The sequence below is a fragment of the Rousettus aegyptiacus genome, unplaced genomic scaffold, assembly GCF_014176215.1.
Source record: "Rousettus aegyptiacus isolate mRouAeg1 unplaced genomic scaffold, mRouAeg1.p scaffold_m13_p_17, whole genome shotgun sequence".
NCBI classification, from domain to species: Eukaryota; Metazoa; Chordata; class Mammalia; order Chiroptera; family Pteropodidae; genus Rousettus; species Rousettus aegyptiacus.
In genome coordinates, this window is record NW_023416292.1 from 26,971,038 (window position 1) to 26,995,715 (window position 24,678).

General features: G+C 53.9%; 2 protein-coding genes across 8 annotated transcripts; both read left to right on the top strand.

Moving 5' to 3' along the window:
- The first annotated feature begins 2,821 nt into the window (after positions 1-2,821).
- SELENBP1 (selenium binding protein 1) lies at positions 2,822-10,955 on the top strand. The gene is made up of 15 exons (XM_016122870.2): positions 2,822-3,012; positions 3,119-3,344; positions 3,753-3,911; positions 4,033-4,110; positions 6,344-6,400; positions 6,598-6,710; positions 7,006-7,191; positions 7,766-7,886; positions 8,431-8,613; positions 8,856-9,034; positions 9,495-9,573; positions 9,665-9,786; positions 10,039-10,131; positions 10,262-10,380; positions 10,562-10,955. Exons 4-15 carry the CDS (start codon positions 4,107-4,109, stop codon positions 10,722-10,724), a joined length of 1,419 nt encoding a protein of 472 aa, XP_015978356.2. The 5' UTR covers positions 2,822-3,012; positions 3,119-3,344; positions 3,753-3,911; positions 4,033-4,106; the 3' UTR covers positions 10,725-10,955.
- Positions 10,956-16,980: 6,025 nt separating this feature from the next.
- RFX5 (regulatory factor X5) lies at positions 16,981-23,641 on the top strand. Of its 7 annotated transcripts, none has more exons than XM_016122868.2 (10): positions 16,981-17,077; positions 17,931-18,038; positions 18,291-18,324; positions 18,732-18,814; positions 19,056-19,175; positions 19,365-19,484; positions 19,630-19,711; positions 20,028-20,229; positions 20,471-20,568; positions 20,691-23,641. In XM_016122868.2, the coding sequence occupies exons 2-10, from the start codon at positions 17,944-17,946 to the stop codon at positions 21,663-21,665; spliced, it is 1,809 nt and encodes a 602-aa protein (XP_015978354.2). In that variant the 5' UTR covers positions 16,981-17,077; positions 17,931-17,943; the 3' UTR covers positions 21,666-23,641. The 7 variants fall into 7 exon arrangements, with proteins under 7 accessions (XP_015978354.2, XP_015978349.2, XP_015978351.2 ...); XM_016122863.2 differs by having other exon boundaries at positions 17,059-17,077; positions 17,658-18,038; XM_016122865.2 differs by lacking the exon at positions 16,981-17,077 and adding an exon at positions 17,084-17,139.
- The last annotated feature ends 1,037 nt before the right edge of the window (positions 23,642-24,678 follow it).

The following is a 24,678-nucleotide window of genomic DNA, read 5'->3' on the forward strand; positions in this document are numbered from 1 at the left end:
GGCGCCAGGTCTCAGCCTCTAAACCAGTAAGCCGCACAGCCAGGTCTTAAGGTGGCCGCAGTTCTTTCCTCGTGGAGTCACCTGAACCTTCAGTCTTGGGGGATCTGGACTCTCGATTATCTTGCTTCTGCCATTTTCATCTTCTGTTCACTTTAACCATTTGGCATAGGGGTGCAAGGTATCCCTGGGGTGTCCCCCTCCTGACCCTGATGTGTAATAGCAACCTGTGGTCTCTACATCATCACGATCGCTCGCCCCAGCTAACACTTGTCCCCCTTTTCCGCCTGTTCACTTGATGGCATAAAAAGCCCCAAATAGCCAGGCAACTGTCTCAGGTTCCAGCTCAGTGGAATACTGGTGTCTCCTCTTTGCAGGCGACGCCAAACCTCGAAATCAGCTGAGCCCAGAGTTGTGGAACTGCAGGCAAAAACGTTGTGCCCGAGCTGTTAGGGGTCATATTGAGAGCGCCCCCCCCCCCCAGAGCATCATGGTCTGGCTGAGAGAGAAACGCGGCCGTGCAACGGTTGCCGGTTCAGAGCATAAACTGCGTTCTGCAGTCAGCGCTCCAGCCTCAGAAGGTTCAGCGGCCTGTAAGAGGGGCAGCTGCCGAGCCGAGGGGCGGGCAAGAGCGTAGAGCCAGAGCCCGCGTTCAGAAATAGGCCTCGTTCCGCATGGTCCTCCTGCTGACGTGGAGCCATCGGCACCACTCCTCCGTAAGAGAGAGATAACGGCAGTCTTTTAGCTCCGTGTGGTTGCCGTGACGATTGGATGACTTCACGTTTGGAGAGCGTGTTGCATGCTAGGGCTCTTCCACTGCACAGTGAGAGCTTTGTCAGCAGCCATGCCGCATGGGGCACCATGATGGCACCTGGGGTGTCCGCAGGGCGGCAGTGGCAGAGGTAGGGAAACAGGGGAACAAGAGAAAATCCAAGTATGTAACTACCAACCTGAAGGAACACATTTCTGCCTCCTGTTGGACAAGAGCTGCGGTAAGCACCCTCTCGCAGGCGGTGGTCTGGTGTGGTGGCCTCTGTGAGCCAAGTGGACCCTCAGCGGCAGGCCCCGTGGGGTTAGAGGTGAGCAGCGTGCCACCCCGTGAAGGCCACACACGGCCTATGTTCTTGCTGCCACGGCTGGCCGTTTGGTTTGCGGAGTGTCCCGCGGCCCTCCTGTGGGGGGCCGTTAGGAGCCTCCCTCCCAAGCCCCTGACTGTCCCTGGCGGCCCGCTCGGCCCACCCGCCGGCCCTACTCAGAAATCAGTACAGATCTCCTAAACCTTCGGGCGTTCCAGTCTTTCTGGGAATCTAGAAGTATTCCCTATCTTCTTCCCAGGTAACACCTTTGTGCTGAGGTGACAAAACACAGGTCTTGGGCTTCCCAGGGAAGGAGGAGATTTGGACCTACCTGTCCTGAGCCCTCATAGAGAAACTAACTCAGAGAAATGGCTCCAGGGACAAAAGGTTCTTCCAGCCTCAAACAGAATGGCTTTTATTTTCCTTTGAACATTTTAATTACAGTATTGTGACATGTCCAAAATTGAGACTCTACTAAGGCTTTTGTTGTGTTAATTGGGGACATTAAGCAAGACTGATGCAATTCTTTCTTAACAGGCTCTTAACTGAGAATGTGGAAGCCGAGTGGGCCTCCATAAAGGTGGAGGTGACCGCATGAAAGCCACTTCATGGCTCCGCCTCGTTTCAGCTCTTCTGGGGCCAGGCTTGGCCCAGGAGGAAGGCTGAGGGAGGATGGGGGTAACGGCAGACTTCCGCCCGTGCCTCTGTAACCGATGTTGCTGGTACCTCTTCTAGACCACGTAATTGGTTTTCAAACCCACGTCACCCTTCTTCCTGCGGGTTAGAAGTCTAACAAGATACACCATTCCGTCTGGGCTGACCCTTCTTCACTTGAACGAAATCGGTCTTCAGGAGACCTCCCTGTCTCACCTGCACATTAAAGAGATTTAAGAGATGTATCAGAAGAGACAATAGAAAGGTAGATAGGGCTCCTCCTCAGGTCTCAATTCAAATAAACGAAGTGTAAAACAAAACCTCGAGACAGCAGGGTCGTTCTGAGCACTGAGCGGATATCTGATAATAGTGAAGACATCGTATCGGTGTTGGTACGGCATTGCGGTTTTACAAAGAACATTTCTTGAAGGGATGCATACTGAAATATTAATGCAAGAAGGAGTATAATGTCTAGGGTTCGCATCGAAATATCTAGTGGAAGGAGGCTGGGAGGCATAATTTTAACAAGATGAGTCATGAGCTGATTTGTATTAAGGGTGGGAGATATTATATTCTGTGTCCTTTTTTATTTATTGAAATTTTCCGCAGAGAGCCTCTCCATTTGTGTCCTCTCTCTAACGAGATGGGGATAAAATGGCTAAGAAGGTCACGTTTGCTTTTAAACACTTCTTTCGCCTCTTCAGTGTCTCCCTGGCCCTGGTCCTCAGGCCACCAGCCACTCAGCGCTGTGAGCCAGGAGGCCTGCGTTTGCTGAAACCCATCCTGCTGGTGGGGCCAGGAGCTTAACACCCAGGGGCGAGCCCTGCAGCCCCGGGGTGAGAGGGAGCCGCTCCCAAACATGAAAAAAGAAACTGGCAGAGTAAGGCGACTGAGGGTGAGGAAGGAGCCCTCCAGGTGCCTCCCAAACCAGGTGCTTTGTGGGAAGCCCTGGCTGGGGACGCGGATTTTTTATTTTCTTTGTCTTCTCTGAGCTTTGCCGTTGCCCCGAGAGGCAAATGTGAACATAGGCTGGGAGGAGCTGCAAGCAGGTGGGTAAACCAGTGAAACCCTTGTCTCCTTAATCTGAGATGAAGAAAAAGTGATTTACCTGTGTGGGTTTGTCATGTGAGGACTTGAGCTCACAGCCGGTTACAGGTTCTCAGGAAATGCCGCTTCCTCCTTCCAACGGTATCAGGGTTCAGAAGCGCTGCCTCGCTGATGGAACGTCACCCTGGCGGACCAGTCCTGCGCAGGCCACCACAGGCTGCTGCCTCGTGTTCTACAGGTTGTGTGCATTTGGGCGTCGTGGGGCTTTTAGACGTCCGTGCTGTACAATCACACGTGAATCCTGACCCATACGTACAGACCTGATGCCCTCTTTAATGTTGCAGGCTCGGTCTCCCCTCCTCTCCCCTGCCTCCTCCAAAGCGCTCACCTGAGATGATCTGATGTGTTTACGTGTTTACTTGATTATTGGCTGTAAGGGCAGAAGCTTTGCCTTGTTCGCCACTTTCCCTACCACAACCAATACTCCAGAAATGTTTGTGGCGTGCAAGATGGAATGAACGCATGAATGACCATGCGCATGTGCGTCTTCTCAAAGGACAGAGCATGCAGGTTGGTGAGGCAGCTGCAGGGTGAAAGGGACCAGGGCCAGTCCTCCCCAGGATGGGGTCCCTCGGTGGCCCTCATCTGCACCACACATGACTGCTCTTCTTCTCTTTTTATATAAATATTATGATACTGTACACACACACACACACACACAGAGCTTTATTTGGGCTGTTGGTTACAAAAGTTATACATGCTTTTTTTAAAAAAAATATGTGGAACTATATCAAATGAAAATAGAAACTCAATCTCTTCTTCCTGAGCCCCTGCAAAGGCAGCCACCTCACCTCTCCCATAAAGACGTCACAGCCCTGTTGGGAGGCACCTGTGCACTTGTCTCCCCATTTCAGAGTGTCTCAGGACAGAGATTTCCAGAAACATGACACCATGTCCTCCCCATGCCTTCTGGTTCAGGCCTCCCCACCTGCTTCCCGGCCAAAACAGACAAAGCAGAACAGACAAGAAAGAGCACGAAGTGGTAGGAAAACTGTGAGCTCTGCAGCCAGATGAATTGCTTTGAATCCTGAGGTTAGGCGCACTGTGGAGGAGCCTCTCTCGGACCAGCCAGGTCAGGTGAGAGGTTGCTGGCCAGCCACCCTTGCCATTCCCTCTGGAGTGCAGCCCTGGCCCTCCCACTGCCCCGCCCACCCCACTGATCAAATAAATCCCTTCCCGCTCTCTTCTGCCTCCCCAGTCCGGCCTGCCTCAGACTCCAGCACAGCTTCCCTCCTTCCGGGACCGCGGAGACCAAAGCCAGCAGCCAGCAGCATGGGTAAGGAGGCGCTTCCGACCACTACAACCCTCCTCCCCCACTGCCCACCCCGGCCCACCCTCCAGGAAGTGACAGAAGCCTGAGTGAGGGTGGGAGCTGGGTAGGGGACAGACGATTGCACTCTGCTCAGCCGTCCACAGTCCACACCTCTCCCTGACCCGTGCATTTCCCAGCTTAGCCAGAGTTTTCTGTACGCAGCTGGACGCAAGGTAGAGGGACTCCTGGGAAGGGCAACTCTGGGCTCCACTCAGCTCTCCAGCTGCGGCCTGGAATCAGGGTGCCTTTCCACACCTGAGAAAATCAGGTGCAGGGTACTTTGGTGTGAAACCTCTATGTCCTTGGCTGTCACCTTAAAAGACACAATCCTGATTTCAGTCCTGGGCCAACTTCTCCCTACAGGGTATAGGGAACCCACGCCTTCCATGTCTGGGGCTGCTCTCCAGCTGCCCTGAATCACCAGCCACTTGGGGTGGTGGTGGGGTTCAGGGGGGCGATCAAGAAGCCCACACTCTCACTGGGGCCTGTCTCAGCGACCCCGACCCTCTCAGTTCCCGAAGTCTCCCTATGCCACATGCGTGGGAATGGATGTCAGACCAGGAGGAGTTTGGGTCTGGTTGGAGAGCCAAGGTCCTAGTTCCCAGGGAGCTGGCTCTTTCCTGGGCAGGAAGAATGCCCAGCAACCAGCCTGGCACTGGGGAAATTTGAGAGCCTTCCCTGGGTTCATCTGGAAGCCAAGATGTTCAGAGACTTTGCCTGACAGGGCAGGGTGGAGAGCGCCGCCTCCTCCACGTGTGGCCCTGTTTGGCTTTGCACCATTTGTAGCTCAGTCTCCAAGTCTGGGGTGTTGGCTCGCCTTCCCCCCGCGTCCAGCAGCCCCCTTGCCTTCCCCTCCCCCCACTCGGGGCCCTGACAGCTTGGTGGTGCAGCAACGCAAGTCTCCTCAGTTCCTCTCTCTCCCTCAGCCCGCTCCCACCCTCATCCTGAGCACCAAGTGGTGCCTGGGATCCCCCTTTCCGGCAGGGCCCCCTGTGCTGGCAGAGCACTTCGCCCTCACAGAAGTACTGCACACAGTCGCATCTGGCCTCGCAGCAGAATGTCATAATCCCCTTGTAGCGAATGAAGGGGAGAAAGTGGAGAGAGTGGGTATCAAACCCAAAGCGTGAAACCCGCTTTCTAAAGCGCTGCTGCTGCCTCTCGGCCTCCTACGCCCTCGGCTGCTGCGAGTAGGGAGTCCTGCTTCCTGCCCGAGGTCCTGGGCCCACACCGCTGCAGGCTCGGCTGGCTCCTCCTGGCTCCCCATGTGCGGGGCCCCGCGGTCGGACAGAGGCCAGACTGGCCTTGGGACAGGGCAGGGAGGGGTGCCCAGTCCTGTGGCCTCCACTCCGGGGTTCCACCTGGGGACAGCTCCCCGCTCTTCTGCAGCCCTTCCTCCTGGTCAGGCCCCAAAAGCTGCCTCAAGCCTGCTCCCCGCTGTCTGTCCTCCTTGGCAGCTGGCTTTCCAGACAGGGGGCAGACGGCGACAGAGGCGGGGCGGCAAGGGAGCCACTCCCCCTAGCTCTGGGGGGTGGGCCTCTGAGCTCCCTGGAGCTGGGCCCAAAGCCCTGCTTCACGGATAATGGAAGTGGGGACCACCCAGGGGCAGAAACTGGTCTAAGGGTATCCAGAAGCTACCAGCCCTGCAGCCTCGAACTTTGGCCTCCTACCCCTTACCAGACCCTCTGTGATATAATCCAGGCCCTGGCCGGCAGCCAGGGGGCAGAACCAGAGGAGAGAAAAGCAGGAAGCGTCGGGTCCTTGGGAAAGATTGCTTTCGGCGGAGGGAGTGAACTGGCACCACGCCGGCTCCTCGGGGACAGCCAGGGTGCCCGGGCCGAAACGGCAAACACGGCTGCACCCGGGCCTGCCCCTGCGCGGTGACTTCCGTGCTGGCCGCCGTATCACCCCTCTTTTATAGATGATGAGACCAAGGAGGTTAAGTCATGTGCCCAAGCTCCCCGGGTTCGTCCGTGACCGGCCGGGATTGGTCACCGCGCCCCCCAGTCTCCCCTGCGTGGGCCCTGTCGAGCGCGTGTGCACCTGCGGGCCGCATCTGCGCACACCGTCAGGGCTTCCAGCGGCAGGGAGCGCGGCTGGGGCGGGGCGAGGACCTGGGACGGCGCATCTGCCCTGGCTGCGGGCAGCGCCCCGCCGCTCTCGAGCGTGGTCCAGCCAACACGCCCCGTTGTTTCCACAGCGGCGGAATGTGGCAAGTGTGGGCCCGGGTACCCCAGCCCTCTAGAGGCCATGAAAGGTAAGCGCTCGACGTCTGAGGCCCGGCACCTGGGGAGGGACCCTGCGAGCAGGCAGGCGCCCTCTACCGATGCCAGCGCTGCGGGGCGGCGGCGCTGCGGTCGGGGTCTCTTGGCCTGGCCTCCGCGCTCAGGCGCACCCAGCTGACCCTGCCGGTCCCCTCTGCCCCGCCCCGCACTGTCTGCTCTCTACCCCCAGGACCCAGGGAGGAGATTCTCTACCTGCCCTGTATTTACCGAAACACGGGCATCGAGGCCCCGGATTATCTAGCCACAGTGGACGTTGACCCCAAGTCCCCCCAGTACTGCCAGGTGAGGTGTAGCCCGTGACCTGTCCTCTAGCATAGGCCCTGGGGACGCCCTTCCTAGTTCTTTCCTAAACCCTCCCTGGGTCTGGCCGGGGACGGGCTGGGGGTTGCGGGAGACGGGGCGGGGAGCATACGGGGCGGAGGGGGCGCCGCCGACTGCAGGACGGCACCACGGAGGTGCCCGGTGAGGTCAAAGCAGCGTGCCCTGCGGGCGAGTCACAGCGCGTTCTGCGGGCGCCTGTTCCAAAGGCGGAGGGAGGCGTGGCGGAGCCGGCATGACCCTGCCCCTCGCGTCGCAGGTCATCCACCGGCTGCCCATGCCCAACCTGAAGGACGAGCTGCACCACTCGGGGTGGAACACGTGCAGCAGCTGCTACGGCGACGGCCGCAAGGCGCGCACCAAGCTGGTGCTGCCCGGCCTGGTGTCTTCCCGCGTCTACGTGGTGGATGTGGGCGCCGAGCCCCGCGCGCCGAAGCTGCACAAGGCGCGCGCCCTGCCCTCGCCGCTCCGACACCCTGTGGGCGGGAGGCCTGCCGCACTCAGCTGCCTCCAGCTCTCGGGCAGGGTCCGGGCTCAGGAGCAGGGACCAGAGGAGAGCCGACTCAGAGCAGAGTTCGGGGGCATTCCGAGTGGTCACCAGCCGGTGCCACGGGGCAGGGAAGTGGCGGGCAGGGAGGGCAGCGGATTCTTGCTTTTCCTCTGAGTGGGGAAGGAGCCATTTTTCCCAGGCAGGAGCCCAGGGCTGCCCTTAGGCAGGGGGCTGCTGGCGAGGCAGAGCTGTTGCCGGCCCACGAGGGGTTTGTGGTCCCGCAGGGCTGTGAGTGCCTTCAAGACAGACCAGGACTTGCCGGCTGGGAGGTTGCGGGCCCTCTGACTCTCCCTCGCTGCTCTGCACAAGTGATCAGACCGAATTTCTGCCATATTCCCACAGGGACAATTGTGTCCCTGTTTTGAGGAAAAGAGGATGATGTCAGCAGATAGAAGTGGGTGAGCGAAGGAGTAGGGAATGGGGATACCCAGCCCCGGGAGAGTCTGACCGCACTCCTCGCCCTCTCCAGGTCATCGAGCCCGAGGACATCCACGCCAAGTGCGGCCTGGGCTGCCTCCACACCAGCCACTGCCTGCCCAGCGGTGAGGTGATGATCAGCGCCCTGGGAGACCCCAAGGGCAATGGCAAAGGTACCTCCTGCCACATCTGTGAGGGGAGCAGGTCCCAAGCTGTGGGAGAAGTGGAACAACCTTCCAGGGAAAACCGGGGTGGTGGTGGGGGGACTGGGTCTCATCCAACATTTAAACTACGGTCAGGTAACTTCATTGGTTTCGACCATTTCTATAAAGATGGGCCTTCACCTATGAATTCACTTAAAGGTTATAATCGGAACAGTCTGCTGTGGGGAATGTGAGCACAGATATGGCCCCAGAAAACACACACTTCGAATGTGTCGGCCTTTGTGAATTCGTGAGCAAATCACACAGTCCTTGGGACTTGTAATCTCCACATTTGTTATGTCTTTTATGGTATGATCAGAGCTGACGCTTATAAAATGTCTACCGTGCGATGCTCTAGGCGGGACCCACTGGGCGCCTGGTTTAAGGCGCAGACGTGAACACGGTGCTAGGAGAGGGTGGCGAGCGATGGACCCGGGGCCTCTCGGACATGCCCGGGGGTGAGGGCTGGGTGAGGTGCCGTCTCTACTGCCACCCTACTCCCTTCCCTTCCCAGGGGGCTTCGTGCTGCTGGATGGAGAGACGTTGGAGGTGAAGGGGACGTGGGAGCGGCCTGGGGGTGCTGCGCCTTTGGGCTATGACTTCTGGTACCAGCCTCGACACGATGTCATGATCAGCACCGAATGGGCAGCTCCCAACGTCTTTAGAGATGGCTTCAATCCCGCTGATGTAGAGGCGGGTGAGCAGCCCCCGCGGGCCGGCAGGAGCCTGGGCACACATGCCCCCCCCTTTCCACCTGCAAACCCCGCTCTCCGGCACTCTCGTTTCCCTCGTGTGGACCCCAGGCCGTGAGCGGCGGCACAGGAAGCGCTTAGTGCTCTCGCTTCCTCCGATGCGTTTTCGACCTGGCCAGTCCCCCGGCCGTGGCCCACACCCTCTGCCCCCGATCCTGAGTCTGCCCGCCGGCCCGTCTCCACCCAGGACGATATGGGAGCCACTTGCATGTCTGGGACTGGCAGCGCCATGAGATTGTGGAGACCCTGCCATTGCAGGAGGGGCTCATCCCCCTAGAGATCCGCTTTCTGCACGACCCGGCCGCCGCCCAGGGCTTCGTGGGCTGTGCCCTGAGCTCTACCATCCAGCGCTTCTTCAAAAATGAGGTGACACGCGCCCTCCCGCCCTGTCCTCCCAGAGTGCCGTCCGCACCCCCGCCCGGGCTTCCATGGGCATGACGTTCACCCCCTCCCTAGGAGTGGCCAGGAGCCTCTGCTTGGCCGCGCCAGCCCAGACTTGGCCAGGACCGAGAAACCCGGCCACATACCCACCTGTCCACTCTCAGCCCTAGGCTAGTTCCTCCTTAACCCACACTCATTCACTCATTCATTCATTCATTCAAAAAAACACTGTGAGCTTCTGTGTTGGGCACTGTGCAGGTGCTGGGCAGGTGGCGGCGAGGCAGACGTGGCCTCTGCCGTTGGGGGCCTAGGTCAGAACTAGACCCTAGTGGCAAGGAGGCACTGTAGCCACAGCCTCTCTGTAGGCAGCGGGCCCTGGGGAGACCCAGATCTGCCCGCACCTCCAGCCCTGACAGCTCACCTCTGCCTCCTAACCCTGGTGCAGGCAGGCACTTGGTCGGTGGAGAAGGTGATCCAGGTGCCCCCCAAAAAAGTGAAGGGCTGGATGCTGCCTGAAATGCCAGGTGGGTGCCCAGGGGACAGTGGGAATTGAAGGTCGCGGTCAGCCTGGGCCGCGGGAGCGCTGAAAGCCTCCGGACCACTCGCCCGCCGCAGGCCTGATCACCGACATCCTGCTGTCTCTGGATGACCGCTTCCTCTACTTCAGCAACTGGCTGCACGGGGACCTGCGACAGTATGACGTCTCTGACCCGCAGAGGCCCCGCCTCACGGGGCAGGTGGGGGCCCTGGCAGGATGGGGAAAGGGAGGGAGGTGGGAGAAGAGAGGCTGCATGAGGAGGGGGCGGGGATGATAAGGGAGGGGCAGGGGAGGCGAAAATGGGGGCTGAGGGGTGCTCTGGGCCAGGACCAGCTTCCATGGGAATAGGAGGGGTGGGGGGGAGGGAGAGGTCCAGCTGAGGTGAGCTGTGCCCCCTGCACGGTCCTCCCCTCCCGCCACTGTCCTCTGCTCTCTGCCACGCCCCACCCAGCTCTTCCTGGGGGGCAGCATTGTGAAGGGAGGCCCCGTGAAAGTGCTGGAGGACCAGGAGCTCACAGCCCAGCCCGAGCCCCTGGTGGTCAAGGTGAGGGTCTCTGCCGGCTTGTGGGTGCCCTCAGGTCCCTGCTGGTGGAGTGCGGGGGAGGGGAGGCAGCGGCTGAGCACGCCCTGGGGTCCGGGTGTTGCCCTGGGGACTGACCCCTGGTTTTCCCAAGGGAAAACGGGTGGTTGGAGGCCCCCAGATGATCCAGCTTAGCCTAGACGGGAAGCGTCTGTACATCACCACGTCGCTGTACAGCACCTGGGACAAGCAGTTTTACCCTGAACTCATCAGGTGAGAAGCACGCAGCCTGGGCTCCCCTCCCAGCCCTCCTCTCCCAGATGGGTCACGACGCTTTCTGAAGACGCCTCAGGCACCCCACCTGCCCCCACCTTACAGACCCTGCTCTGCGCTCATCCCCCCCGGGACCCACCCAGCTCTGACCTCTCCCTTCTCCCCTCCCGGCTGCCACCAGGGAAGGCTCTGTGATGCTGCAGGTTGATGTAGACACAGTCAATGGAGGGCTGAAGCTGAACCCCAACTTCCTGGTGGACTTTGGGAAGGAGCCCCTCGGCCCAGCCCTGGCCCATGAGATGCGCTATCCTGGGGGCGACTGCACCTCTGACATCTGGCTCTGAGTTCGCGCCCCCCGCCGCATTCTGAGCCCTCCCTCCCTGGCTTTGCTCTGCGCTCTCCCGGCCCCCACCCTTGCAGCGCGTCCTGCGGAAGCCAAGCCAAACTGAGGCCCTCCACGGGTGTTGGGCGGTGTCTCCAGTTCCCTTCCCGACCTCTGTTTCACTTTGCTCACCCTGCTGCTTTCACACGCGCTCTTGGGAATTATTTCATCAAGAAATAAACCGATAAACCTATTCCTGAGGCCACCTTGTCTTTGGGGGTGTGGGGCCTGAGACTCCTCTTCTGCTGACGCTTTGTATCTTGCACGGGAAGGTGCTGAAGAGAGCTCGGGGGGTTACGGTGGCTAGTTCATACCAGTGACTCCAGTGCGATGCTAATCGTGCCAAAAATCTCATTTTTACGGTTGATCAGAACCTGAAGAATTTGGATGTGGTTGTCACAGGACACCTGAGGACAGAGAATGTCACTTGATGTTCCTAAACATTTTTTTTTTTTTTTTAATCTGAGCTCTCTTTTAATGAACCTAAAATTTCACCCACCACCCCTGGGGGAATGTAATATGCACCCCCCACAGGAGCCACCCAAGACCCCTGGTAAAGACAGCATAGCCCATTCCGCCGCTGGTAAGACCACCTGGACAACACACCTTCAGGTCGGAGGTGACCACCTGGTGGGAGGTTAGGTGTGTCACCTCCTATCTGGAAGACAGGAATGTTGCCATGGGGAGAGCTGGGGACATCAACACGAACCCACCTAACAGACCAGGCCCTGCATTCTCGTCTCCTCCCCTGGATAGTGTTTTCGAACATTGCCCAAGTCAGAGGTGTCTCCTTTCTCTGTGCCAGGACTTAAGTTCCTCACAAAAGGTATGGCATGGGAGCTATAGGGACCTAGGAGACAGAGGCCACGTGGTAATTCAATTGACTCCTTTGTTCTCTACCCACGACAAGGCCAAGCAGCGCTCAGGGTTTAACCTGCCTTCTTTTCCATCATCCACGACGGTGTCTCTGTTTAAACTCTGGCATGGCCTGGGACCACCCCAAGGACGTGTCACACTTCCTTTCCCTTTGAGGTCTTTTTGTCATGTTTCTAAAACGTCTCCTGCAACCCGAGTCCTGATTCCCTTCTCCTGTCATACCTGACACTTGGGCCAGGTCATCATACCCTTGGGAAAGTCTTCTTACCTTAACCTGCACTTAACCGCAGCATGAGCAGATGTCACAGGGAGTTGAAAACTCCCCACTTATTCCCAGCACCCAGCTGGGATATAAGCACAGAGCGTGCTTCAATAAGTAAAAGAATATAAAGGAGGCGATTGGGATGATTAAAGAGTTACATGGAGCCTTGGAATTTACTGGATCTTACCAGAAGTTTCTCTCCTAAGTTTCTACCTGGTCCTTATCTACATGGTCCATTTCTGCTTCACAAACAGAAATAGTTCTACATCATTTCTATATATTTATAGGTGTTTAAAACTATATTCAACAAGATGGATCTTGAGTACTTTTAATACCAGAAAGCAAGGAAACTATTGAAGACTACAGGGGTTATGTCGAAAGGACACAAGACATGTCTGACAAAGGACTTGTATCTCGAATGCATGAAAAACTCTCAAAACTCAACAGTAAAAGACCAAACATTCTAATCAGAAAGCGGGCAAAAGGCATAAACAGACATTTTACCAAAGAGGACATGCAAATGCAGATGAGCACATGAAAAGACGATCACCATCATTAGCCATTAAGAAAATGCAAATTAAGACCACGTGGCATCACTCACTACACACCCATCAGAATATCAAAAATAGAAAGTAGTAATAGCACAAAATGTTGGCGAGGATGAGAGAAAAAACAAATCATTCGTACATTGCTGGTGGAAATGTAAAATGGTATAGCTGTTCTGAAAAATAGTTTGGCAGTTTCTTATAAAGAGTAAGCATGCACTTACCATGCACTATTGAACTCCTGGGCATTTATCCCAAAGAATTGACAATGCATGGTCACGTCAAGATCAATTGTTCACAGCAGTTTTACTTGTCATAGCCTGGCAAGACCTCTCCATTGTACTCACAAAGATTCCACCTCCCTCCTCACTACCCCCCCCCCCCAACCTCCACCCCATCCCACCTCGCCCCACTGCTGGCGCCAGGCTAGCCAAGCCAGAACAGTGAGCCATGGGAAAAGTCCAGCTTATCATTCAAGATCTTCTTCCAGTACCACGGTCAGCTCCACATGTCGGGTGGTGAAGCCATCTGGAAGGGTTCTAGAGAGTTTGCTGAGCTCAGGGACACACCTGGAAAAGCTGTAGCCCCAGTCAACCATGACAAAGAATGTGAGTACTGGGTGACGTCTAACCCCATCACTGGTTCTTCGAGTGTGATTAGCCCTCTCGCACACTGCAGTCGAGTGAGTCCCTAAAGGCAGCCAGGCAATTACACTTATCTCAGGGGTGAGCAAGGATCATTCTTCCTTTTTCTTTTCTTTCTCTCTCTCTCTCTCTTTTTTTTTTTAATTGAAAGCTGACTTCGTGCCATGCATTGTGCTAAGCAGTACTTTATTTTTTTAAATTATGGTCAATATTTAATATTACATTTGTTTTAGGTGACAGTGTGCTGTTAGACATTTATATAATTTACGAAGTGATCCCCCAATAAGTCTTACACCCACCTGACCCCATATGTAGTTATTGCAATATTACCAACTATGTTCCCTTGACTATTTCATAACTGCCAATTTGTACTTCTTAATCCCTTCCCCTTGGTCACCAAGCCTCCCAGCCCATATCCCATCTGGCAACCATCAGTTTGTTCTCTGTATCTCTGAGTTTGTTTGTCTTCTTTGTTCATTTATTTTGTTTTTTAGATTCCATGTATAAGTGAAATCATGATATTTGTCTTACTAAGTCTGACTTATTTCGCTTACCATAATACCCTCTAGGTTCATCCATGTGGTCACAAATGGTAAGATTTCATTCTTTTTTATGGCCTGATAATATTCCAGGCCTGATAATATTTATGTATACGTACCACTTCTTATTTATTCATTTGTCTTTTGATTTAATCCATTTGCATTTAAAGTAATTATCGTGTGGATTAACTTCTGAAAGAGATTCAAGCCGGGCATGTGAATTGGGTGGGGTCTCAGAGAATCGCCAAGGTGGGTCAAGAGCGATGTTAGCCAAGTTAATGGAGACTCAGATATGGCGCCTGCCTGTACCTACCTACACACTGAGTTGGGGGAGGGCTCAGCAAAGGAACAATGGTCCGTTAGTCCCAGAGAGAGCAGCACCTCCATCCCTTACCTTGAAGCCAGACAGTTCCTCTTCCCATGTCTCTGGTGCCTTTCGAGCTGCTTCCCTAGCCCTGGAGCTCAGAGACAGCGAGTCCATCAGCGAGCCCATGTGTGGGCCCTTTGAGAGGGATGTCTGGGACTCCAGCTGCCCTCCGTTTCAGCCCAACAGAATCCCCGCTGACATTTCCCCCCAATTCTCTGCGTATAAAATGGTTTCTTACTGTGGTTTTAATTTGTATTCTTGAGTACTATAGACAGTGAACAACTATTCTTATGTTTATGAGCCATTTCTGCATCTTTTATGTAATTCCTGCTCATTTCCTCTGCCTGTTTTTCTATTCGGTTATCAATCTATTCGGTCATTTGTAGGAAGTCTTTATAAATTCCAGATAATAATCCTTGGTCAGTTATATGTCTTGAAAATATCTCCTCCCAATTTGTAGCTTGACTTCGAATCTTTTTTTATAGTGGCTTTAAAAATGAATTTAAGTTTTTGTATTAATTTATCTACATTTATCAATATTTTCCTCTATGGTTTGCATTCTTGTGTTTGTTTAAGAAATTTATTCCCAGTATTATTAGGCAATGTATAATAGTGCCTGAGAGCTAATTCTGAATCCAAATAACTTTGGTTCAGATCCTAGCTCATCCTTTATTCCATGATGCTGGGCAAATTATTAACCTCACATGCCTCAGTCTCCTCATCCGTAAAATAGGGATAATCATAATATCTTTCTGACAGAGATATTAGAAGATCAAAAGGTAACATATATGAGGCCCTTAGAACAATCCTCAATACATATTAACTTTCTATAAATATTTGCTGTCATTTCAATGATGCCTATCAGGCCATTTTTATTGCTACTTCTAAGACAGGGACCATCATGCCCTACTTGGCATTGTATCCTCAGCTCTTAGCACAACGCCTGGCCTAAATGAATAGTCTCATTTTCCCCTACTCAACCTCACCTTTCTACGGTGCTGTCAAAATAATCTCCCTATGATACTTTCCCTCCCTTTGCTAAAGCTTCCAGTTATTTCCTGCCACCTGCAAATTTCTAAGCCAGCAGAATTTACCCCAAACTCTTTTTCCAATCAAAGTGCCCAATATTTCCCTTCATACCAAAAAGTGGTGTTTGGGGTATCTTTCCATCATCAGTCTGTACCCATACTTGTATATTAGCATCTACAAATATGTATACATGCAGCCGGGAAATGGGCTCTGAAGGCAGACTGCCTGGATTCGGATCCTGATTCCAGCCAGCACTTACTACATATATGACTGTGGACAAGTCCCTTCACCTCTCCAAATCTGTTTCCTGGTGAGTAAAATGGAGAGAATAATAGTACCTACGTCAAAGAGCTACTGTGAGCATTAAATGAGGTGTTTAGCATTTGGTGCGGTATCTGACACTCAGCAAACACCAAATTAATTATAGCTGTGATTAGAAAACCTTGCTGGCATATCCTTATTCCAACTCTGCAATTCTCCCGGTACTACAGAAACCTGCTGTCCTCTTTACAAAAGCGTGTCAATGGCAAGACTGGAGAACACATCAGAAGTCAGGACTGCACGTATATTTTGGGGTGTAACATATCTGCTGTACAAAACCAAATACACCCGTTCAAACAGTTATGAACCCGGAGTCCGTGACCTAAGACATTAGATGCAAAACTTGGTCTGTCTGCATGTGCATTTGTCATGGCAGAGGGTTCTGCTAAAAAAAAGAAAAAAGAAAAAAAAACCCCACAAAATTCAGCTGAGTAAATTTTGAAGATCAAAGTGGCTTTATTAAACAATGCATGAATCAGGAGCCTCTTGCCTAGCAAGCAGAGCGAGGCTTAGAGGAGTCATAAAAATGGAAGTCTTTTACAGAAAGGAGGATGGGGTAAGGACGCCATTAGAAAAAAAAAAAAAAAGGAAGCTCATGGAAGAAAGTAAGAGTTCGGGGCGACGGCAGCTTCTCATGGCCTGAGCTGTACTTTTTCCATTGGTTGAGCGAGAAGAAAATCTCCCTTTCTCCTACAGCGTAGTAAAGCAGAAACGCCTTTCTGCTAGAGGTGCAAGGTCGTCTCTTCCAGTTGGAGGGAACCAGGTGTGAGAGCTCCCTCTAGAGATCTTCCCCACTCCAATTTCCTTTACTAATTTTCACAGTTCATTGCTTCCATCTGATTCATGACCTTAAAAAGCCTTAACTGAGAGAGCTAAGAATCCATTACCACCTATTCAATACAAAGTTCTGTAAGAGTAAAAAATTCTTGTGGGCATCCGATACTCACTGGCCGAAAATTCTACCGTCAGTGCAGAAGTATGGGATGCAAATGCCTTAGCAACTCTTCGGAAGGAAATGAAGCATACGCGGGAAACCAAGGACCATTATGAGCATTTTAGCTTACAATTTGGCCTATCTAGCACAGCTTGCTGGGGCTTCAGGCCTCCATTGACAAAGTCAGAGAGCCCATTTGCAGGTTGAGTACCTGTATGCTGATGGAGACGGGAGGGAGGAATGAATGATTCAACTTGTTTTTCATCAAAAGAGGGTCATGTGAGCTTACAGCGAACTTCCATCACTACTACCCCTAACTTTCTAGTTATTTCATCATCCATTAAGTCTTCCAGTAGCTCTGACGACCGAAGGCAAAACTGAAACACGGAAGGAGAGAGCCAAAGAAAAGAAAGCTCCAATGGGAGACAGGCGCTGGGTCTTTCGTCCCGCGGTCCCTTTAAGAGAAGAACCTCTCGGGACCGGCAGTCCCAACCGACCCCAGTTTTAACCGAAACCTAACCCGGACTTCCCCCTCTTGACTCGAATAAGACCAACTTTGGATTTTCCCTCCCCTATTGACCAATCAGATTCTGTTACCAGGCAGACTTCAGCTGCCGCGGGTGTGAGCCTGGCGCCTTCTGTCTCCGGGTGGCAGCAACGACCAATCATAGAGGAGGCCGTGCGAGTATCTAGGCAGATCGGGGCTGCCTCAGCCATTCAGAAAAAAGAAAATAAAGCAACGCACGAGCCCGCTGGGCCAGGACCGTGGGGCTGGGCTCGAGTGAAGGTGGCTGCGAGGTAGTTTCTCTTTCTCCCTTTTCCTTTATTGTTGCTTGTGTGGGAAGGGCGACCATTCAAAGGTAGGGAGGGGGCGATACGAGTTGGGAGGAGAGCAGCAAAGATTTGAGCTGTATTTTCAACAGCTCCTTCGCCATGTGCACGTGTCCCCAATCTGGGACCTCATTCCCCCCGCCGGCTTTCCTACGCCCAGCCCAGCAGTTCCGCTGCCGGGAACCCCCTACTCTGCAGCAACGCGGGATTGGATGGAGGGGGAAGGGCGGGCGGTGGGGGCGCGCACCGAATGGGGTGTCGAGGGAGATGACGTAGGGGCCGGCGGCGTGAGGAGGGGGAGCGACGGGGGGGGGAGCCGTGGCGAGATTAAGTAATGAGAACTTGGGCCCAGTTTCTTCCAAGCCTGGAAGGGCAGAATGTGCTCGTATCCTCTCTGACCTCCCAGGCAGATTCAGTGGTGAGGAGTCTGTTAGAGGATCAGAGAACTTTACATAGTGATTGTTTTTGTTATCTTTGAGAAGGCAGCATTGGGGGTCAGAGGCGGAAGTGGAAATTCGTCTCTAACGTGGATTCCCAATCCCTCTAGCCCTTCCTTTACAGGTTTAGACATTTAGGACTGCCGAAGGCGGGCAGATAGAATGGAGACGCCAAAGATCTTTTGGGGTCTCTAGGGGCCTGGAGGAGTAATGGGATAATTTCAAATATTTGGAGAAGGCAAGTGATGAAGAAAAGACCGCTGGAGAAATTGGGAGGCTGACTTCTATTTCTGCCTCTTTCTGGGCAGAGAGATGAGGGGTGCCCTGGGGTTCCCCGAGGAAGGGGAGTTAAATCTTCCCGTCCTATGTCCTGTCAACTCTAGCCCTCATGCCGGGATGGCAGAAGATGAACCTGATGCTAAGAGCCCGAAGATGGGGGGCAGGGCCCCCTCAGGCGGCGCCCTGCTTCAGAAGCTCCGAGGTACCATTTCGTAAGTACTCACCACCACCTCCAGATCCTGTCCCGGACCGGGGGATAGAGCCCTGTCACAGCCACCTCCTCTGTAGGTGAACTGCCTCTCCCCAAGCAGCAGCTTCTGACCAGGGGGAGGCTCTCCCCACGGGGGCAGCTCTGGAGCACCTGCCGGCACCTGCCAGGCACGTCAGTCCCCTTCCGTCCCTGGCGGTCAGACACAGGATGGGGAGAATCTTGGGTCTGACCTCTGTCTGTCTTCTCTTCATAGCAAGGCGGTGCAGAGCAAGATAGAGGGAATTCTGGTAAGTGTTTTGGGAAAGAGGGCGCTGGATAGGGGGTGAGGCTGGTGAGGACGTGAGAAGACGAAAGGTTTTTGTGGGAGAGGCAGCGCTGTCCCCCTGTCCGAAGGCGACTGGCTTTGTAACTTCCCGCCAGTTTGACCTTGAGCATCTCATTTCATCTTGCTCAGACCTCTTGTGTGAAAGCCCAGTAGAAATAAAATCAGAGCTGATTCCCTCTCCTCCCCTGTCACCATGGTGACCCACAAGTGTTCCTCAGAGCGCTGTGAGCACCCGTCCTCAACTCATTCTCAGGTCCTTTTTCAGTGTGATGGTCCGAATCAGCCTGACTTTTTGGTCAGGATCATAGAGTCCCACCTGGAGTCCTTCTTGTCCATATTACTTCTGCCTCTGTTCTTCCCTACCCTCAGCAAGATGTACAGAAATTCTCGGACAACGACAAGCTGTATCTTTACCTTCAGCTCCCCTCGGGGCCCAGTACTGGAGACAAAAGGTAGGTCAGGTGTTAGACCTTTAGATATCAGAGCTTCCGATTCTCAAAGGCTCATGGGAAAGGGCGGGGCCGATAAGAACACTCATACTGTCTGTCCTCCATGGAGAAGGAAGATCTCTGTCCTGTGTGTTGGTTTACTGGGGAAAGGTGAATGGCCCAGCACTTCTGAAGTGGTGTCTGCGTAGAGCCGGGCCAGCTGTTGGGGTCTGAGTATTGCTCTTCTTTTTTCTTTCTCTCGTAGCTCAGAGCCAAGTACGCTCAGCAATGAGGAGTACATGTATGCCTACAGGTGGATCCGCAACCACCTAGAAGAGCATACTGACACCTGTCTGCCAAAGCAAAGCGTTTATGATGCTTATCGGTGGGTAGAAGTGGGCGGAGGGTGGGTTGGTGGGCATAGGACTTCCTCTTTGCCCCTGGAGAGCTCCCTGCCTTGGATGAGCCTGACGTCTTAAAGACCGCCCCAAACTTGACCCCCAGGGACCCTCTGACCCCATCCGGGACCTCCTCTGAGCATCTTCCCACTCTGTCCTCCCCTCCACTCACTCAGGAAGTACTGTGAGAGCCTGGCCTGCTGCCGCCCACTCAGCACAGCCAACTTCGGCAAAATCATCAGAGAGATTTTCCCTGACATCAAGGCCCGAAGGCTCGGTGGCCGGGGCCAATCCAAGTATCCTTGACTAGAGAGGTTGGGACCAGAGGACCTGGGGAGGGGAACGTGTGCATGTGGAGAGCCAGGAGTGCAGACAGCCTAAGCTTCCGAGGGGCCTCGGAGCTCCCCCACCCCGTGCCGGCTGCTCCTTAACTCGCCTCAGATATTGCTACAGTGGCATACGAAGAAAGACCTTGGTATCGATGCCGCCCTTGCCTGGCCTTGACCTAAAGGGCTCTGAGAGTGTAAGTAACGCCCTCTGATTGCGTTCTTCTCCCCGAGGTAGGAACTGGAGGTCTTCGGGGCATGCTTTGAGGGCTGACGCCACCTCGGTCTTCGTGCAGGTGGTTTCCAGGTGTATAGGCTATGCTTTCTGCCCACCCCGTGGCTGAGGCAGAGGATGAAGAGAATTGGGTTTCTGGGACGGGCTGGCACAGGCCGCTGCTGCCATCCCCAGTCCGGTCTCCCTGTCCCTGTGTTCATCATGGGTGTTGGAGAGGGACCAAGGAGCCGAGGTCCCTGTATTGGTGAATGTGATGGGCACGTCCTCCCCCACTGCAGCCAGAAATGGGCCCAGAAGTAACCCCAGCACCTCGGGACGAACTGGTCGAGGCAGCCTGCGCCCTGACCTGTGACTGGGCGGAGCGAATCCTGAAGCGGTCCTTCGGTTCCATCGTGGAGGTGGCGCGCTTCCTGCTCCAGCAGCATCTCATCTCCGCCCGGTCCGCGCACGCCCACGTGCTCAAGGCCGTGGGGCTTGCTGGTGGGTGAGCCCTCGCTCGCGGCCGAGAATCCCTCTGCCACTCTCAACCTCAACGCCCCCCCCAGCACCCCCCACGCAAGGATAGAGACCGCTTGGGTTTGCCTTCTGTTCCTCGAGACCCTTCTAGAACATGCCTTAGCCCTCCTTCTTTCCCCTGCCTCTACCAGTCGGTCAGTCAGAGGGCTGCTCTTCTCCGTTCAGTGTGCTCCTCACCTGACTACCTTTTCTGGCACTTCCGCAGAAGAGGACGAACATGCCCCTCGGGAACGGTCCTCTAAGCCCAAGAATGGGGTAGAGACGCCGGAGGGCGGAGGCCAGAAGAAGGAGAGGCCGGCCCAGGTAAGGACGCCAGTGCCCCTGACCTTGCTGTCCTGGGCTGCGGGCTCAGCACACGCTGCTCCGCGGGTCCCGTCCTGTGGCACCGCCTGCGCCTGTGCTTCCTCCCTCCCTTTCCTTCTTAGCCTCCTCAGGAGCTGGAAGCCCGGGTCGGGGCTGGCCCCCCGGCACGCGGAGAGCGGAAGAAGAGTGTGGCGGAGAGCCCGGTCGCCCCCGCAGCCACCAGCCCGCAGGTTAACGCCCTGGTGGCCCGGCTGCCCCCGCTCCTCCCCCGGGCCCCTCCCGCGCTCATCCGCGTCTCTCCGTCCATCCTGGCCCCCAAGCCGTCGGGCGCTCTGAAATTGGCCGCGTTGCCTCTGCCCTGCAGGGCGGGGGGCCCCCAGGCAGCCGTGCCCATCATTAACATGATCTTACCAACTGTTCCCGCTTTGCCCGGACCGGGGCCTGGGCAGACCCCACCTGCGGGGCTCGCTCAGCCGCAGGGCACAGAGAGCAGGGAGCGCGGCGTAGGCGGCCCGCGGCCCCAGGACAGGGGCGTCAAGAGGACGGCCGAAGTACCCGGGAGCGAGGCCAACGGGCAGGACCCGGCACCTAAAGCAGCGAAGCAGGATGTAGAGGATACAGGAAGTGATGCCAAAAGGAAACGGGGGCGCCCTCGGAAAAAAGCGGGTGGAAGTAGGGAAAGGAATCCCACCCCTGACAAGGCAGCAGCTGCCGTGGACTCCGCCCAGTCCCCAGGGGTCCCACGGGAGACATGGGCCTCTGGAGGGGAAAACGCCCCGGCTGGGGGGTCCCAGAGATCAGGGCCCGGGGGAGCGGCAGAGAGTGGGCCGGCACTTGCTCCAGGCCAGGAAGCTGGCGCTGTTTCTAGAGGAGGCAGGGGCCCCAGTTCCCGCCATGCCAAAGGAGGAGAAGATGCGATTCCTCTTGTCCCCCCGAAAGTGAGTGTCATAAAGGGTAGTAGAAGCCACAAGGAGGCTCTTCATTTGGTCAAGGGAGAGGTAGACATGGCAGCACAGGGTAACAAGGACTTGAAGGGGCACGTGCCTCAAAGTTCCTCACCCCAGGAGCAGAGAGACCCCGGAGCAACACCCCCGTGATCGGGCGTGGGCAAGAGCGTTTATGTTCAGGTGCCGACTCCACCTGTCGGCCTAGTCGAACCCCTTCCCTGCACCTGCTTCTCGCCTGGCTCTGCTTTTCCGAAGGGGATCCCAGCTCTTCTGTAGAGACGGCCGAGGCTCCCTGTCTCGCACGGCGCCCGCTTCCTGCCTCTGACCTTTTCAGCTCAATACCCTTGGCTTTGGAGGCACTTGTAACTCTGTAGTGACCTTGCCTAGATCCCTATGCCATCCTGCGGGAAGACGGGTGGAGTATGATGAATGTATGAGAACCATTCGGTTCGAAGTCATAGCAAACTTAACTCAGACCGGCTTAAAGATAATCACTTATTGGCTCATGTAACTGGAAAGTCCAGAGGCTGTGCTGGCTCCAGGTCAAGCTGATCAGTGGCTTTGGGGTGTCTCTAAGTACCAGATTGACTCCGCCTACCCCTCCCCGCCCCGCCCCGGGCTGCTCTACCTGCCGTAGGATCATAAGCCTGGGCCACCTGCGGCTGCCAGCATGCCTAGAATCACAGGTTTCCTCATTTATGCCCAACCAGAAACAGAGCATCATTGTGCCAGGACTCCCAGTAAAAACTCTCATTCACTCCTCGGGCCAGCCCCTGTCACTTGTCCACCCCTAGTGAATCCCTGTGGCCAGGGGGATGGTATATGCTCATTTACTTATTCTCCATCACGGACTGCACCTGTGGGAAAAAAAGGGTGGGATCCGCCCCCTCAGAGTCACAGAGATCCCCAAATGGAAGCGGGGAGGACGTTCTGGGGAGGCGGCCGACTCCGGCCGCTACCATGCAGCCCGTGTGGTCTTGGCTTGCTGGGTTGGCCTCGGCTTTACCTGCTTTCCCCCTCAGTCCTGCATTCTTGCTACAGGCTGTGTACACTTTCCTCTTCTGCTCTCAGAAGGAATGGGAGGGAAGGCTCTCTCCTTTTGGGACTGTGTCTTCAGTCTCACTTAGATGACCACCCCTTTTCCCCACCTCTGTCTCGGAGACGGAGCTCCCTCCTCTGCCATTTCTCAGCTTCCATCTCTCCGCATTTCCGCCTCCCCATCTCCCACCCCACTGCCTGTTTCACCGAGTAGAGTGAGTAACTTCTAGTCATCTTATTAAATTCATCCTGTATCCACCAGGTGTCAGCCTGTTGTCATCCATGTGTCAGGACTAGCCAGGATCCCGGGGTAGGTCAGCTCTGTGGAAGGAGGTGGCTCTGTGCACCGGTAGAAAGGGACCCGAGACGCTGCAGGTGCACCCTTGGGAAAGGCCGACGCCGGCCAGCCTTTCCCGAGGACCCACTTTGGCTTCTGCGTGGGGGTAGCTTCTGTCGGGAAGTCTTGGCTCTTCCCCAGAAACACAGATTTGCTTTCAGGGAGACTTAACTTTGTTCATTTCGTTCCGCCACAGCAGAGTTTTAAAAAGTATAATATGTAATGTTTGATATCTATAAAGAATATATTTAACATGAATAAGTTATGAAGCCTAATAATGAAATGACTACCTATGACCCGTCGCCTACCATATCCATTAAAACATTAGAAAAACCATTGACTTCCTTGTGTTCCTCCCCTGTCCTGTCCCCTGCCTCTCCCTAGAGGCATCCACCTCCGCCAGTTTTGTGTTTATTGATTACCTACTCTGTGTATGACCATACATGTATATACCCTTAAAAATCTATTGTTTCATTTTGCTCTTTAGCTTTACAAAAAGATTTTAATAGTACCACGTAGTTTGCTCTCTCTGACGTACTGTCATTTCTAAGGTTCGTCCATGTCGTAGATAGCTACGACTCATTCATTTTCATCTGTTTGACAGTCCGCCAAGTGTGTAAACCACAGGTTTTTTTTTATCCATTCACCTATCAATGGCCTTTGGGTTGTTTCCAGTTTTTCGCTATTACAAACAATGCTGCTATGCTGTACATGTTAGTGCCTTTGTTTTCAGTAAGATTTCTAAAAAGTCTTCTAAGATGGTTCTTTTGATCTGTACACCCTCTGAGTTGGGAACTGTTCCCTCCTGTCTTATTCTCTGGGAGAATTTGCATCAGATTGAAACGAACTGTCTCTTGAAAGTTTGGTGATACTCCCCCATTGAGCTATCTCAGCCTGCTATTTCTTTATGGGAAAAATTTTAACCATCGATTCAACTTTTTAAATAATTATAGGCTATGTGGGCTTTCTATTTCTTCTTGAGTCAACTTAGGTAAAGTGTTTTTCTAGGATTTTGTGCATCTTATGTCCTTTTTTTAAAATGAAATTTCTTCTATTTTCTTTTTTGCCTCTGCCCTGGGTGGTCATGTCCTTTTCATTTCCGCTGTTGACTTGCGCTTTTTTCCCCCTTGATCAGTTGTACTAGAAATTTGTTATTTTACTTGTCTGTCTTCAGTAACTACTTTGGGCTTTGTCGATCATCTTTACGTGTTTGTTTTCCGTTTCATTATTTATGGATCTTATCTATAGTATTTTTCTTCTGGTTTCTTTAGATTTGTGTTCTTTTGTAACATTTTGGTTCTGACGCTTATCTAATTAATTTTCAAGCTGTCCTTTCCCCCCTTATTTTAAGTTTTTTAAGGACCTGCTTCTCTTCCCAAGTTCTTCTGTTGTATTTTCACTATTATTTAGTTTTAAGAATATTTAAATTACCCTTGTGACTTTTTCAATTCATGAAATATTTAGAAAAGTTTTGTAAATGTCCAAATGTCTAGATATTGAAAAGTTTACGTCCGATATTTCCAGCTTAACCATCTGTGCTCAGAGAATGTGGTCTCTCTGATACCAGTTCTTTGAAATGTGTTGGGTTGTTATTTAATATTCTGTAACTTACCTTGCACGTCCATATCTGTTTTGTTGTTTTGCCAAGGTCGCTTGTTTTTTACATATTTTGTATTCTGGGGTTCTGAGCTCGTATTTTGTTAAACTTAAAACCTGGGAATCCGGAGGGCCTAAATTGGGAACACCTTCCTCCAGAGAGGATTTGATTTGCTTCTGCCCAGGGCCACA

Bases quoted from the DNA above. Each gene is read 5' to 3' on its own strand.
- SELENBP1 (XM_016122870.2), top strand. The intron at 6,711-7,005 runs GTGAGGTGTAGC...CTCGCGTCGCAG, and splicing joins AGTCCCCCCAGTACTGCCAG to GTCATCCACCGGCTGCCCAT. The intron at 9,035-9,494 runs GTGACACGCGCC...ACCCTGGTGCAG, and splicing joins AGCGCTTCTTCAAAAATGAG to GCAGGCACTTGGTCGGTGGA.
- RFX5 (XM_016122863.2), top strand. From the start codon at position 17,860: ATGAGGGGTGCCCTGGGGTTCCCCGAGGAAGGGGAGTTAAATCTTCCC. The intron at 19,176-19,364 runs GTGGGTAGAAGT...CCACTCACTCAG, and splicing joins AGCGTTTATGATGCTTATCG to GAAGTACTGTGAGAGCCTGG. The intron at 19,485-19,629 runs GTATCCTTGACT...AACTCGCCTCAG, and splicing joins GGTGGCCGGGGCCAATCCAA to ATATTGCTACAGTGGCATAC.